Source organism: Triticum aestivum, chromosome 7B, assembly GCF_018294505.1.
Source record: "Triticum aestivum cultivar Chinese Spring chromosome 7B, IWGSC CS RefSeq v2.1, whole genome shotgun sequence".
NCBI lineage: Eukaryota > Viridiplantae > Streptophyta > Magnoliopsida > Poales > Poaceae > Triticum > Triticum aestivum.
In genome coordinates this window covers 488964741-488980227 of record NC_057813.1, presented here as the reverse complement: position 1 = coordinate 488980227, position 15487 = coordinate 488964741, and the positions used below count along the sequence as shown (strand labels likewise).

The 15487-nt window shown below is 49.9% G+C and overlaps 1 protein-coding gene across 1 annotated transcript; it reads right to left on the bottom strand.

Moving 5' to 3' along the window:
- Positions 1-8047: 8047 nt before the first annotated feature.
- Positions 8048-9587, bottom strand: LOC123161920 (uncharacterized). The gene is made up of 2 exons (XM_044579734.1): positions 9450-9587; positions 8048-9371 (listed from the first exon to the last, which is right to left on the bottom strand). The coding sequence occupies exon 2, from the start codon at positions 9332-9334 to the stop codon at positions 8267-8269; it is 1068 nt and encodes a 355-aa protein (XP_044435669.1). The 5' UTR covers positions 9335-9371; positions 9450-9587; the 3' UTR covers positions 8048-8266.
- Positions 9588-15487: the final 5900 nt, after the last annotated feature.

The following is a 15487-nucleotide window of genomic DNA, read 5'->3' as shown; positions in this document are numbered from 1 at the left end:
AGAAGAAGAAGAAATGAGCGGCCAAGACCAGCGGTCAAGTGGGTGTCCAAGGAAGTGGGTGCTTCGGCCACCGCCATCTCCAAGAACCAGAGGTGCACCTCCTCTACGAGGTCGAATATCTGGCGCCTCCGGACATGTGTGTGCCGGGGTCATGGAAGTTGAGCATCGGCGGCGTCCCGGTGCCACCGGTGCTCGAAGGGGCTGCACGGCGGGCCGAGATCGTTCGCATCCGCTCTTCGTTAACGGAGGCGTAGCGGAACGAGCCGAGGTACGCCGCCGACAGCCACACGCTATGGACAATGTACTTCGAGCGCGGTCGCGAAGACCAGATCGCGTCCGCCTACGGCATCATCCCCCGCGGACGCCACTACGCCGACGGGCGGCTCGAGTGGTGGGGCGTGCCCGGCCGCACCCTCGAGGACGTCCTTCTCTCGCCACCATGGCAGCTCCTAGACGCGAGGAGGGTGGCGTCATCGTCCTCGACAGTGCGGAGGAGGACGAGGCCGGCCCGTCCAACCCCCCACCGCGCGTCGGTGACCCTGGCCAGGGTGCAATAGGGTCGGTGGCGGCTCCGGCGCGGCGCGCGACGACGACGGCGGCGGCGGCGGCGACGACGACTACATTCGTTTCTACAGACTTCTCGGCATGTAGATAAGGGGCGGTGGCCGCGGCGTAGCAGGGATAGACGTAGTTTGGCGTAGTTGTAGGCGTAGTTTGCATGTTCATCTGTTTTTGTACAAATTTCAATGAAGTATCACCCACGTCTGTTTGGATCACCGTGGCCAAAAAGATGGCCCAACGCGCCAGCCCATTCTCAAAACTCGTCCGCTTCGCGTTCGCGGGGGCTCTTTCCGGTCCAAATTTGCGCCTGAAGTGTGCCAGCGCGGACACGAAACGGACGCGCCACGCGTCCCCTTGGTGTCTGTCGCGCCCCCACATGTCGGCCGACCAACAACCCAGACGGTCATAATTAATGCGGCCACCTATAGATGGCCCGCCTGGCAGTGTGTGAAATGGCCGCGTGCCATTTATGTATAATTATGCATAACTTAGTCAGTGTCGGCCACGTCGGCGAAAATGTGTATGCTTCTTGTTGAGCGCACCTGCCGATCCAAATAAAAAAGTGGACACGCATATGCGCTTGACCGACCCAAACAGACGAAAAACAGACAAAACGCGTGTCTGGTTAGGTTGGCGCGTATGTATCAAGTAGAATGCTCACACACATTCGAAAAATTGTTTCGCCATATCCATATTTTGTAATATGTCCTGCCATGCGTGAAACATGTTCATGTATGTCAAATACTAAAATTTATTAGCAGATGAACGTCGGCTTGGGCTCTAGCACATCCTCTTGCAGTAGCACTTGCTCTGGCGTGTAGCACTCCCCACTTCAGCTTAGTGTAGGATGAAGACAGATCTTCGGTCAGGGCGAGGCCGAAGAGTGCCCATCGGCCCAGAACGGACACACCTTGGCTCAAGCGTGACCGAAGACCGAACTTCGGTCTAAGAGCAGCCGGAAAGTGCCTCTTCGGCCTGAGCGAGGCCGATGGGCTAATATTTTTGAAATTTCCAAATTAGGCCATATATTTTCGGAATTTGTTAAAATAATGATAATACTTTTTTAAAAAAAATCTTTGCCGAGAGAGATCTCTTCCGGAGGACGAGCGAATGAAGCGGATCTGCTCTCGGGTCTTCGGTTCACACGGCGCGCCCGCACAGAACACTGGACAGCAGTCAACCAACTCAACTGTTGAACTCGCATAGAAGACGCTCTCGAGCCTCGACAGGTCGGTCGGTGCCACTGCCAGTCCCCTCTGTCTACGACTACGAGGTCAACGCCTGCCAGACAGACAATCATGGCGGGACTACTGCATCACGACAACACTGCCATGTGACAGCACACCAAAACTTGGTCCAACTCTCACCGAGAACAATTTTATTACGGAAAACAACTAACGGGTTCAGCCACGATTTGGTTGGTGTTTACGAAACTGAATCAACCGACAGTAAATCCGCTTTGCTATTACTAGCAGGAGTGATCTTGGAAGCCGGTTAATATTTTTAGTCCAGATTGTTCCCTACAAACATGCGCATGACCACGCACTGACAACGCGTTGATCATCAGCCGTTGTTCATCGTGACTCTATAATCACCTACTTCCTGCGTTCCTAAATATAAGTTTTTTAAAAAATTCTATTATGAACTATATATAGAGCAAAATGAGTGACTCTACACTTTAAAATATATCTACATACGTCCGTATATAGTTTGTAGTGGAATCTCTAAAAAGATAGAAGTAGAGGGAGTGTAACTGAAACAACACCGCTATTTGTACAATCGTCGCAACTGCAGCTGATGCCCAGTAAAACATCCTCGGAACTATTTTCAAGACAGCGAGGAGAAATGCGTATGAATAATACCCTAATGAGCTCAGCAAAAATGAGGTGAAATAAACTGAACGACCTGCTGTCTTCTTCTCGTGCTCAACTCCAACCTCGCTAGAGCTATGCTCCGGCAGTTAGTTATCCATCGATCGATGTCTTCAGCCTTTGAACCTCGGCCAAGAGGGAAGAGTTCATCTCGCAGGCATCCTGCAAGATTTCAATTCTCCGGCCTACTTCACCACCGTATCGTGAATCCTGTGGGACGCCTTGCAGAGCGAGACTCTGGAGCATAGCCTGTAGGATAAACGAAATTTCCGAAACACCAAAGGAAGGGACATCCGGACATGATTAAAATACCGTAGAACACTATTGTTCTAGGCAGTCTCTGATGTGCCCGCTCTAGAACTAACACGCTGCAAGGTGGATTTACAACTTCTGTTAGCTCCATCTCCTCTTGAATCGTCTCCAATATTTCTGGTACTTTTGGCTTATTTATGGCACCCTCGAATGCACGGATACTTCAGTCGAACAGCGAATCCGTATCGGATACCGTATCCGATACTGATACTCCTCCGATACGTCCCCGATATGTATCGCTGGAGTATCCGAGAATAAATGATTTAAAACAATGACGATACTCTAAGGATACTTCGCCAATACGTTTTGGATACTTTTCCGGCCCAGGTAAGAGCCCGCTCAGCCCAGTTAAGAAACAACCAGCAATCCTAGTGCCCCGATGCCCCCATCCTTTCCCTCGCAGCGTCTTTCCTCCCACCCATGCTCACACCAGGCGGCGGCTATGTCGCCAGCAGCTGCTCACCTAGGTCCCACGGCCAGCAGCGGTGGCGGCTAGCCGGCGACGAGCTCCTCCTCCTACTCACCAACGTCCCCTCTCACACAACAACCATGTATGGACACTTCTCTGAAGATCTATCATTCTCATCTCCTCCAGATGGCTTTGAGTACCTACAACGTAACTGTATTGGCACTTTTTGAAAATGACAAATTTACGTATCCGTATTGGCTCGATACTGATACCCGTATCCGTATCGGTGCATTCGAGATGGCACTGTTATTTCTTGCATCTTTGTTTGGATTCTTCTTCTTGATAGCCAACTATTTGGATCTGAAATGTGAATTCAGCACACTGCTAAAATGCTGATACTCATCTTCAGTTATGTCCCACTAAAAGTTTTTTTGGTAATTTCATTTGAGAAGCCAGACAATGTATGGAAGATTCCCCAGTCAAAAAAAAAATGTATGGAAGATTTGAGACATTCAGAACTGAAGGTTGGAAAAGGATATCAAAGGCTCTCTCCAACGTAGAGATCTGGCCAGGTCCTACAATCAAAGATACACCAAGGACTGGACTGGTTCTCTCTGAAGCGTTGGCGTTCATGTGTTCAATTTTTGTGTGAATAGACATGCCACTAGTGTACAAGTGTATGATTTTTATGTAAACGTGTGTGACTTTGTATACAATTTTTTTTTTTGCAGGGGGTCGTTTACAAGTGTTGATTTATGATTTTTTATAAGTGTGCAATTTGTTGACAGTAGATTAATTGGTACAAGTGCAGTGAACTATGAACTTGTTTCTAAGCAAACAGAAGGGAGGAACCAATCCAGCCTATTACTCCAATCAAACACACCCTTTAAGACCAATATTCCACCAGTAAATTGACCTTTTCTTATGGCTTACAGTCGCTTGCAGGTAGTTGAATTTGCCACACGGTCGTGACCAATATCTTGAGCGCCATATCAAAGTTAAGAATTCTTGTTCTTGACATAAGAGCAGATCTACCACGCGATGTAAAGAAAGCATGACCAGCCTGCCAGACAAACCAAATCTTAAGCCAAGATTATTTTATTTTTATATACAAGTACATCTCAGCCACCAACAGAACACATGAAACATAATTATTTCTGCCAAACTGCTGTGCGGACGATAAACAGACTGCACGACAGCTGCAGCATGTCATCCCTTTGTTTGGTTTATTTATGGGAAACGTTTCACGCCGGGGCACCAGCCGAAGATTCGACCGGTCGCTCGTGGCTCGCTGCGCTGTTGCGGGCCCAACACCTTCCGTCAGGCGCCACGCGGACCGCCTGTGGCCCTATGCACCTGTCTTCATCCTTATCCCCTAGCACACAAGGACCTAGCCGCAGCCACATCTATCCCCTTTTTCTCGCCTCCTTCACTTTTCTTCCCCAGCAGCTCGTCGCCATGGCCGCCGTCCGCAGTCTCCTCTTCCTCCTTCCCCGTCGCTGGACGGCAGCTGTCATTCGGGGACACGTGATTTGCGACCGGCTGCCTCCTCCCTCCATTCCGACTTTCCGCCCAGCCAAGCTGCGCCCAGCCATGGCAGGAGCCTACCTCCCTCTTTTTTCTTCACGGCCATGGTTAGCCGATGCTGCAACCATGGATGTGAGAAGCTCCAACCGGTGTCCGGGGGAGTTGTGACCGGCGCCGCATCTTGCTACAACCCATGACGGGAAGCTGGAACCAGAGGCGTGGCGAGCTACAGCCGACACGGCGAGCCGGTGACACCTTGCTGGAACCGGCCAACACCTTTTGCTGCAACCAGCAAGGCCACGTGTTGGAACCAGCTTCCAATTTTGCTGGAACCAGACTGCGCCCTCACCAACGACTTCAGTTTTTGCTGGAACCAGTGATTTTTTTTGTTGGAACTAGCTAGTTCATTTGCTACATCGGATTTGTTTTGAGTTATGCTGCTATGGATTTTTTGCTCCATCATTTTTTTGCTGGAACCGCTTCTTTTTTTGCTGGAACCTTCTTTAGATTTTGCTACAATCAAGAGGATGGTGATGTTGTCGCCGCCGTGATTTTTTGTTGCATCAATTTCTTTTTCTAGAACCACTTCTGATTTTTTTTGCTACTACCAGCTTTGTGTTTTGCTGGAACCATCGGCGATTTTTGTTACTGCCATTTTCTAGGTTTTGCTGGGACAACAAATTTTTGTTACCACCATCTTTTTTTCTTGCTGGAACTACTGTCTTTTTTTGCTACCACCGGCTCGACTGGCGAACGACGCCGTGGACCGCATTAGTTGCAACCAGAGGGACGGCAACACCGGCGAGGTTCGTTGTTTTGCGGCCGGCCCCGAGAAGGACCACCCATGGATGCAACTGGGAACGAGGGAGGCAATAGAAAAGCTGATATGGGTTAACGGCCTTTTCTTTTTCTTTTGCGTTTTTGGCGGCGGCGAGCCTCAACGGAGAGTATCGAGGGGCGAGGCAAACAGGCGAGGACGGACGCATGCTGTGCGCGGGGTCCGGTGGAGGGGATAGAGTTATGCCCGCCATGGATTTCCCCGTGTTGACCAGATCCAAGACGAGGAGGGGAAGGAAGATGTACAGCTGTATCGAACGGCTGCGCGTAGCTGTATCGGGCGGCTGGGGGTGGACCGGCCCAAATTTGGGCCGGTGCGCCGGCGCCTAGCAGCGCCCTTTATTTATTGTAGAAGTGCATGCTTTAGCCAATGCAACCAAAAGACCGATCTGATGGAAAAAACTAGGCAAAACATTATACGTCGACACTCCCCTTCACGCGTGGCTCCCTCGGGGCTCCCTCGGGCCTAAACGTGGACCGAAAGTGAGCTGCAATTTAATTGCGCCGGCCGGGTCTTGAACTTAAGACCTTTTGGCTCCGTTACCATGTGGAAGTGCATGCTCTAGTCAATGCAACCAAAAGACTGATCTGATGTAAGAGACTAGGCAACACATTATACGTCAATATTTATTATTAATCCTTCCGAGAGGCTTAAATTTGACCCAATAATTGACTCATAAAACACAAATTATATGCCATAAAAAATATCATTGGATTCATATTCAAATGAAGTTCCCAAAGGTAATACATTTTGTGGCATATAACATATAATTTGTGAGTCAAATTTTGGGTCAAAGTTAGGTTCAAAAATCGAGATGTAAACCCAAACAAAAGTATCTTACCGAAAAAGGGTTTCCCCCCGCTTTATATTATAAAGCAAACATCACCGAGTACATCCGAGATACCGCACAACGCACACACCGCACACACCCAAGGCAAGATACAAAGGTGCCAGGCACCGACACACCACCCCACCGACTACCAATAGAGAGGTGAACCGGACCAAAACGAAGCCAGGCCTCCAAAGCGGTGCCTCCAAGAAGGATACGACCATGGGAAGCCGCCACCGCCCGATCAGCGAAGATCAGGTTTTCACCCGGAGCAAGACGACAAGAGTGTGAATGCCGCGACGGGGCCTTCAGGAAGGGTACGGCGGCAACGGCCACCGCCACCGTCGGCCAGTCAAAGGACTGGGCAAGTGGTGTACCCCGGCACTCACACCCCACCGATGAACCTTAACTCCGTCATCCGCCCGCAGCCACGCCACCCACGCGGCCATGTTTGCCTGCCCGCACCCGAGATGCACGCTCCGCCCACGAACGTCGCGCCTCCCGCCGCCAGAGCCGCCGCCCTGCAACCAGACAACCCCGAGACCCACACAAAGGCCCCAACTTTGGACCAACCGATGGCCCTCGACTGACGGAACCACCCGCAGACGCTCCGCTGGTAAACCTATGCCAACCCGCCCACGGCCGAGGAAAGGGGGAGAAAGGGGAGCGGACGAATCCGGACCGGCAAACCGTGCCGGCGACAGGTGACGCGACCGCATCGAGGCCACCCATCCCTCCAACCAAGCTCCCCGCCGAGCACGGGGAAAGGGGGAGAAGGAGGAGCGGACGCATCCGGACCGGCAAACCATGCCGGCGACAGGTGGCGCGACCGCATCGAGGCCACCTATCCCTCCTACCAAGCTCCCCCGCGAGCACCCCCATGTCGTCCCACCATGGTAGCTGACACAAATCTCCGCGAGGCCATCGGCAACCGCGAGCCCGCCGACGAGAGAGACCAAATCAACCCGCAGCTGCAGCCATGGAAACTCACCGGAGAGGCCTCCTCGCGCCGTCCGTCGACGTCTGAGCGCCAGACCAGGAGGATCTGATGCAGACTCGACCAACACGCCCCGCCAGCCACCACCACTGCGCCGCCACCCCCACCAGCCCGAAGCCAGGGCAGGGGCGGCCGCCCACAGATCCTTGTCGCCCGCGACCCGCACCATCACAGCGCCAAGCCAGGAGCCGGCCCAGGCCACCGGAGCCCGCCACCGATGCCCTGCCTCGTCGCACCCGCCGCCACGCCAGATCCGCCTGCCGCCATGACTGCCCGCACCGGCCGCTCGCCGCCCCCGCCGCTCCACGCACCGGCGCGTCCTCCGACGCCCAGCCCGTCGCGCCACCGTCACGAGCAGCGCCAACACCACGCCGCCGCGCCGCAGCGCCGCCTCGCCCTGGGACAGCGAGGCACCCCGAACCAGCCACGCCGGCCCGCGCCAAGGCCGCTGGGAGGGGGAACGAGGAGGCCTCGCCGCCGCCGGCGCCGGCCAGGCTTCGCCCGGTCGCGCCCTCTGGCGGCGGCGAGGGACGAGGAGGGGGCGGAGAAGGGAGCTGGCGGCGGCGCGGTAGGGTTCCTCCCGTCGCCTCGCGGGGGGCGAGCGGGAGGGAGGGGAAAGCCGGAAGACCTCAGCGTATATGTTACTAAAGATGCAGATCAGTATCACAGAAGTATCTTACATGACTGTCATCTACTAGGAAGGGGACAGACGAATACATAACAAAACCAAGAGTTCTTACATGACTGTCATCTAATAGGAAGGGGACAGGCGAATGCATAACAAAACTAAGAGTTCTTACATCACTGTCATCTAGTAGTAGGAAGGGAACAGGCGAATGCATAACAAAACCAACAGTACTACGTCAAAGTACCCAGTTGATTATGTCCTTGACAAAAGAGTAACATGTGGACTTGTGCTTGATCATGCGGAGGCCATTGTCATCGCCGCGCAAAATCTGTACGCCAGTGAGCACCGCAAACTCCTCACCAGATGTTTCATCGACCTCAATAGTCTTGGCAACACAAAACTTGCCATCGCCAAGGTATACCAGTTCAGAAGACGTTGCACACCAGCCCTCTTCCTCGGGTGGGTTCGGATCCTCAAAGTGCTGCAGAATGGGTGGTGGTTGTTTGTCCTCCTCCATGGCAGAAAGGTCCAGAGCGCACAAGTGTTTATGGCCGTCTGCCGAGAAGCCGAACCATAGGTTGAACTCAGGGATGTACTTGGCTTCCCCATGAAAGGGCAGAGTCCACTCCCAGACGTGCATCCATTGCTCCACGTTCCTCGATGTGTCAAAGGAATAGGTGCCAGTGCGCGTGTCCTCACATGAAAGGAGCACCTGTTGGTCTTGTTAACCATGCTTGTGTAGGAGGCGATGACGGAGGGTTGGTAGTCTGGTTCGAGGACGAATGGAGGCGGCCGAAGAACCCGCCAGCGCCAGCCTCTATGCATTTCGCGCACCTCATGGCCGCCGGTCCTGGGCCCGTGCTCAAGGACCTCGAAGCAGGAAACGGTGTAGTCCTCGCTGGAGCCATATGCATCCATAGACTGCCCGAGGTACCTCTCCATGACGTAGAGGCTGTTCTCGGCGGCGCCGGGTATGGGGATGGAGAGACACACGGGGTTCCACCCCTTGGGCTCGTTGATCCAGGGCAGAAGAAGGAAGAGGCGCTCGTCGGCATCGTACAGCACGCTTTCGCCGGCCACGTTGGCGCCTACGATCCTGCCTTCGCCGCCGCCCATGGGCGCGAACAAATCCATGCCGCCCATGAGCGGCAGAGTGGTCGGGGATGGAGAGAAGCTCACCGATGGCTCGGGAAGAGAAAGGGTTTGCATTTCCAGAGCACAATCCTTGGCCTTGTTTGCGATCGATGCTGCTGGCTCACCTCCCGATTCGTAGAAGAGATGCTTGTACGGGTCGATTCGCCGCACCGAGTGGACGCCTGTGGAAGTATTCTTCACCACCACATTGAGAAGCCGACGTATCATCTTCGACCATCTGTGCCCCAAAATAATCGCAGCCTTGCTGATAAAAGAGAGAAAAAGTGATCAATAATTTGGTGTGACGTTTAAAAAGGCAGAGGCTTTCGGCGAATAATAGTACCTGGAAACCAAATGACCAACGAACAAGGTCCTTTGCCTACAGAAGTAGGAGGGGATTGGTGCGGCGGCGGAGACTGGGAAGGGGGAGCTTAGGTCTTCCGGTCTGCCCTATTTCCGTCCTCTTTTTTTTTAGAATTACTAGTTCCGTCTTCTTTTTTGAGGCTGTTCCGTCCGCGGAGATAATTACACGTACAGTCCCTGTATTCTCTGGCGTGTAACACGACAGTCCTCAAACTCGTGAAATGCTTCACTACGGTCCTTAAATATGTGGATACGCTTCAAAACGGTCCTCACTACGTCTCATGATACGCCTACAGCTCAGCCTGGTGCCATGTCAGCATACAGTAGAAGCATGGGGCCCACATGTTAGTACAGAGAGAGGAAAAACAGCAAAATAAATTGCAACACAGAGGTTCGAACCTGAAACCTTTGCTCGCTGATTATAATGTGCGCACAAGCTAACCACAGATCACAATTGTGATTAGTTTTAATTTCTGACCTATATATAACAGAACACAGAAAACAACATATAGTGTGCCTCCATCACGTTCCTTTTCCACTGTTTTTTTTTTCAGGTTCACATTTATTTATCTTTTTCTCATTTAAGAAATAAATGTAAGGAAGTTTTACATTCAAAAAATTGACCACGTGCGAATCAACCTGTGGTTGAGTTGGTTAGGTGGACAGTGGTATCCCCAACCCATCAGGGTTCAAATTCTGGTGCTCGCATTATTCCTGAATTTATTTCAGAATTTTCGGCGGTGCGCTTTCAGTGGGAGGAGACGTTCCCGTCGACGACGAGGCGCCTACGGTGACTTCGTAAATCTCAAGATGATATGCCGTGTGCGTGTGTGCGTTCATAGGGATGAGTGTATGCGCGTGTATATGAGCGCTTATGTCTGTATTGATGCTTAAAAAAATTGACCATGTGTATTTCAAAACATGTTCGTGGTGTATTTAAATATTATTGTGTAAACTCATTTTTGCATTTCAAGAAACACGTTGATTTTCTAAATACAAGTTGAATTTTTTTAATACATTTCTAAAATTTGTTCTTTTTTGCGAGAAAATTTTCAATCTATTCATCTTCAATCATGGTAATACAAAGAACACCAGAAATAATAAAAATTACATCCAAGTCTGTAGACCACCTAGCGACGACTACAAGCACTGAAGCGAGCCGAAGGCGCGCTGCCGTCATCGCCCCTCGCCGGAGCCAGGCAAAACCTGTTGTATTAGACAGTCGAAAAGTCGTCGTGCTAATGCATCATAGGACCAGTGCAGCAGAACAGCAACCGCCGGCGATGAAGAGTAGTGTAGATCGGAAGAATCCAACCTGAAGAAACACAAATGTAGACAAACTACGACCAGATCCGAGCAAATTCACCAAGGATAGATCCACCAGAGACACACCTCCACACCTCCACCGAAGATGCTAGGCACACCATCGGAAATGGGGATAGGCGGAGAAGACCTTATTGCATCTTCAGGGAGCCGCCGTCGTCTCATCTTTCTGAGCAAGATACACACCCTAACAAAACATGAAGAAACATCTAAAAACAGAGCCCTCCCACAGGCAAGGGTCGAGATCCACCGCACCGTCATGACCCTAAGGCCACTGGAGACAAGGCGGATCGACGACGGCGCCGACGAGAGGCAAATGAACCCTAAGCTTTTCTTGGGGAGGAGACTAATTTTTTAATACATATCTAAAATTTATTATGATTACACAATAATTTTTAATACATGTTGTCAACTTTTTAAGCAATTGTGCAGTTAGAAAAAATAATATACACGGTAACTGTGTGTGCTTGTGGTCCTGAACGAAGATATGTATTTTTTATTATTTTTAAATCTATATAAATTTTAAATTTTTCATGTTTACCTGTTTTAGTTAACCAATAATGAAAATGAAATGAAGATTTTAGATACACGATAATTGTGTATTTGTAATTATTGTAAAATTTTCTTGCATTTCATTTTTAAACGAAAAGATGAAAAAGGAAACATAAACACGAACTTGGAAGCAATGTTGGGGATATCGCTTATCGGGTACTTATCGGCCAACCCATGATAAGGGGTAAATCGACCAGTTTATCGGCATATCGGCCAATTTATCGCCATATCGGCTGATTTATCGGCCAAATTATCTTATCGATCATACAACGGTAAGCGATAAATCGGCCGATTTATCGGAATATCGGAAGATATCTTGAACAGTGCTTGAAAGAAAACAATAAGAAAACTGATAGCTGGACATATAATTGGGCAAAAGTATAACCATTTCCTAAAACCACTATAAACATTATTAAAAATACACTTTGTCAATTTTAAAAACGATTTTGCATTTGAAAGGAAAATAATGAGAATGCACAACAATTGTGCATGCTTGTGGTCCTGAATGAAGACACATAAATTTTTCTTATATTTTTTAATCCACATAAATTTTAGAAAAAGTTCATGTTTACAAGTGCAAGTGTACATGCCGACCCAATTTTATTTTCTATATTAAGCTTTATAGACAACTAGTATAAATGTAACACATGTCGCTCTTGTGGCTTACTCACGTTGCCGGATGGCCTGGGCTCTCAGGTTCGAACGCAACCGCGCCTAGTTTATGTTTTTGTGTTATACTATTCATATCTCGCGTACTGGCATGTGAGACCCATATTTTTACTGTATGTTGATGTGGTAACAGTCTGGACGTATTACGTAGCCAAGACCATATTGGAGCGTATTTTCATATTTAAGGACCGTAGTCGAGCATTCCACGAGTTCGAGGACCATCATGTTACGCGCCGGAGAGTATAAGGACTGTAGCCGTAATTATCTCTTCTAGGCGTGGCTTTTTTTCATTGTTTTTGAGATAGCTTACCACTCATGTAAGTGGTAGGCGTGGCTTTTTTTAGTGTACTGAATGCGACTACACCTCGCTCGCCGTGAGTTGGATTTTTTAATCAAATCTCGCCGTGAGTTTTTTAAGAATTTTGGTCGTGGGGAGCAACCAAACATGACACCCTATACCTAGACCACAACCGAATTTGGCGAGATTATGTTCTTCGAGATTAAAAATCCTACGCTCATAAACAAATTTACATGAAATAAAAGTATCTTTCCTAGCGTTAAATACCTTGATGATAGCTCAATGGAGACCACCCGACCCTTATTGTATATCTTTCACCATACCCTCACAATCCGACACCACGTGGATCTTCTGAACTCCCAAGTCTTTGGCAAGAGTCATGGCCTCCTGACAGGCAAGTGTTTCTAGCAATGTGGGGTCCATAATACCTGGGTTGACAACCAAGGAAGGGCCCATGTAATGGCCATCGTTGTCTCTACATATCGCCGCAGCAACACCAGCATATCTATGACGCTCAATCACTTCATCCACATTCATTTTCAGAAACGCCTCAGGTGGGGGTAACCAGCGGTTCACCTCCCATGCCCTTGGAGCGGAGCCGTCACTCGGGGCTCTGTCTATTGCAGCGATCTCAGGTCCATCAAATATGAATTTATGAAAGAATGTGTTTGGCCAGGAATGCTTTACGTCTTGCATACTCCCTCTGTTCCTCAATATAGTGCGTATTAGTTTTCTGAGACAATTCCGCAATGTAGTGCGTAGTTCGAGTCCAGCCCAATTTTAGACAAAACTAACCCTCTGCCAACCCACCCAATGCATCGCCTCCTTCCCTTGTTTATTCCCTCTCGTACACATGGGATGGGACAGAGCAAGATGATGGGAGGGCGCAGTAGTTTTACTTCAATTTTCTAGTCTCCTGACGCATTGGGCAGATGGTGTCTGCTACAGATCGATAGGGGTATTTCTCGTCCAAAATATAACGCCAGCACATGCATTGGTATGTGGGCTTCTCTCTATGCGCATTACATTTAGGAATGGAGGGAGTACCATATAGACCAGAGTGTGACTACCATCATTGTGAACTGATCCTGAGACAAGCTTTCTTGCATTTCAAAGATGAAATTCTTAGAATTTGGCTCCTTATTTTCCGCCATACGATCTACTAACTCCTCATCTGACGGAGCCCATATACATCGTGCCATCGTACAACTTATCAACGCATGTCTCCAGGAATCTTCCCCACCGCACAACGGGCATGTGTTGATGGTTGACATATTTCTATTATGGAGCACATCTGTTGTCGGCAAAGAGTGACGATCTAACCTCTACAGAAAAAGCTTCACTTTGGATGGGACCGAAAAATTTCAAAGCATGGACCAAACTTTCTCTTACCTTGCATTGTCCGAACCTCCACTTCTTCCCTCGAGCCAATCTTCTCTCCGTGTTTTAATTCTGATGATGTGCTTATAGGCCAAACTCACCGAGAAGAGGCCTTTTCCATTCGGATGCCATCTCAAAAATATTCCATGTTTTTGGTGCACACTAAATTTTTCAATATAGCTTCCACATCGACCGACAAGAAGACAACACGTAACAACTCCTCATTCCATTGTGCGGTCGCTGGCACCAGTAGCTATGAAATTTTGATAGCAGGTCGACTACCAATGAAAGGATTGGACTAAGTGACGATTTCCTAGGTATCTAGTTTTTCAGACCAAACGACCATTGACTGCCCGTTACCAATCCTCCTATGGTCCCTTGCTTCATAATTTCCCTACCATCTAGAATAGCACGCCACAGTTGAGAGGGGCGAAATCCAAGTTCGGCTGTAAGAATTTATCCCTTCAGGTAGTAGGATGCTTTTAGAATTCTTGCACTCAGTAAGGAGGGTTTCTGAAGTAATCTCCACGCTTGCCGTGCTAATAAAGCAAGGTTAAAAAGTTTCAAATCCCGGAAGCCGAGACTTCCCAAATATTTTGGTCTAGTCGTCACTTCCCATGACACTCAGGTTGGTTTCCTTCCTCCTTGTTTACATCTGCTAAAAAAATTGATGATGAAATTTATATGTTTGCATAGCCCTCGTGCTAACTTGAAGCAAGACATGGAATAGACAAGTATAGCATGCGCCACTGACTTGATCAAAACATTGTTACCTCCTGCAGATAAAAGTTTTCCCATCGATCCTTTAACTTTGTCCCAAATGCGATCACTAATATATTTGAAAGTTCCTCTTTGATTGACCAACATCTGTCGGCATACCCAAATACCTATTCGTCGAAGATTCACTAGAGACATTGTCGGGGGATGAACCTCGGGCAGGCAACGGAACCCAGATCCTTTTCAAAAACAACGAGGCCAGCATCGCCCCTCAAGTCGGCCCACGCTTGGCCGGGTCGCTCAACCTGGCCAAGCCCCTCGACTCGGCCGAACTCTCCAACCCGACCAAGCTCCTCGACTCGGCCCCAACAACCAGCTCAAGACAGCCGAGCCCGGCACACGAAGAATTCCCCAACAAGCCAGCTCCACCCTTGGCGTGTTCCTCAACCCAGCCACGGGTCAGCTCCCATCCCATCCAAGCCGTACGATGCGACGAGTCTCCATCTACCGAAGACCGAGGCAACAGTACCCCGCCCATGCCTCTGGTCAGCCGGAGTGTGGCAACAGTGCCCCTCACCTGCCCGCTGACCAGGGACGGCGTGGCAACAGTGCCCCCGTCATCACCGCTGACGCCAGCAAGAGGCGACCTGACAGAGCGCCATTGTACCTGACTCGACTCGGCTACTCCCTGGCGATCGACAAGACAACGCACAGTGCCCCTAGGCAAGCAAGGCCCGTGCCTAGGGGAACCCGGTGAATCACTGGCACCCGGTGGGTCCCAACTCCGGGTTCCCAGACGCTTACAATCCGGCCCTACGGCCTTGTAACATTACCATTGTACCCCTGGGCAGTTGGCCTATAAAACCCCCAGGAGCCCTCATGCATACGGGCAAGCACACAATAACGTAGCCAACCGATCAGTAGAACACACATACAGGGAGAAGGAGCAGCCTAAGCCCTGGCCAGCCTTCCTTCGTCCTCCATAAAGCTCTAGGAGCAACTATGTACTGTCACACATCAACCACACTCGTTAGGACTAGGGGTATTATCTCTCCGGAGAGCCCCGAACCTGGGTATGT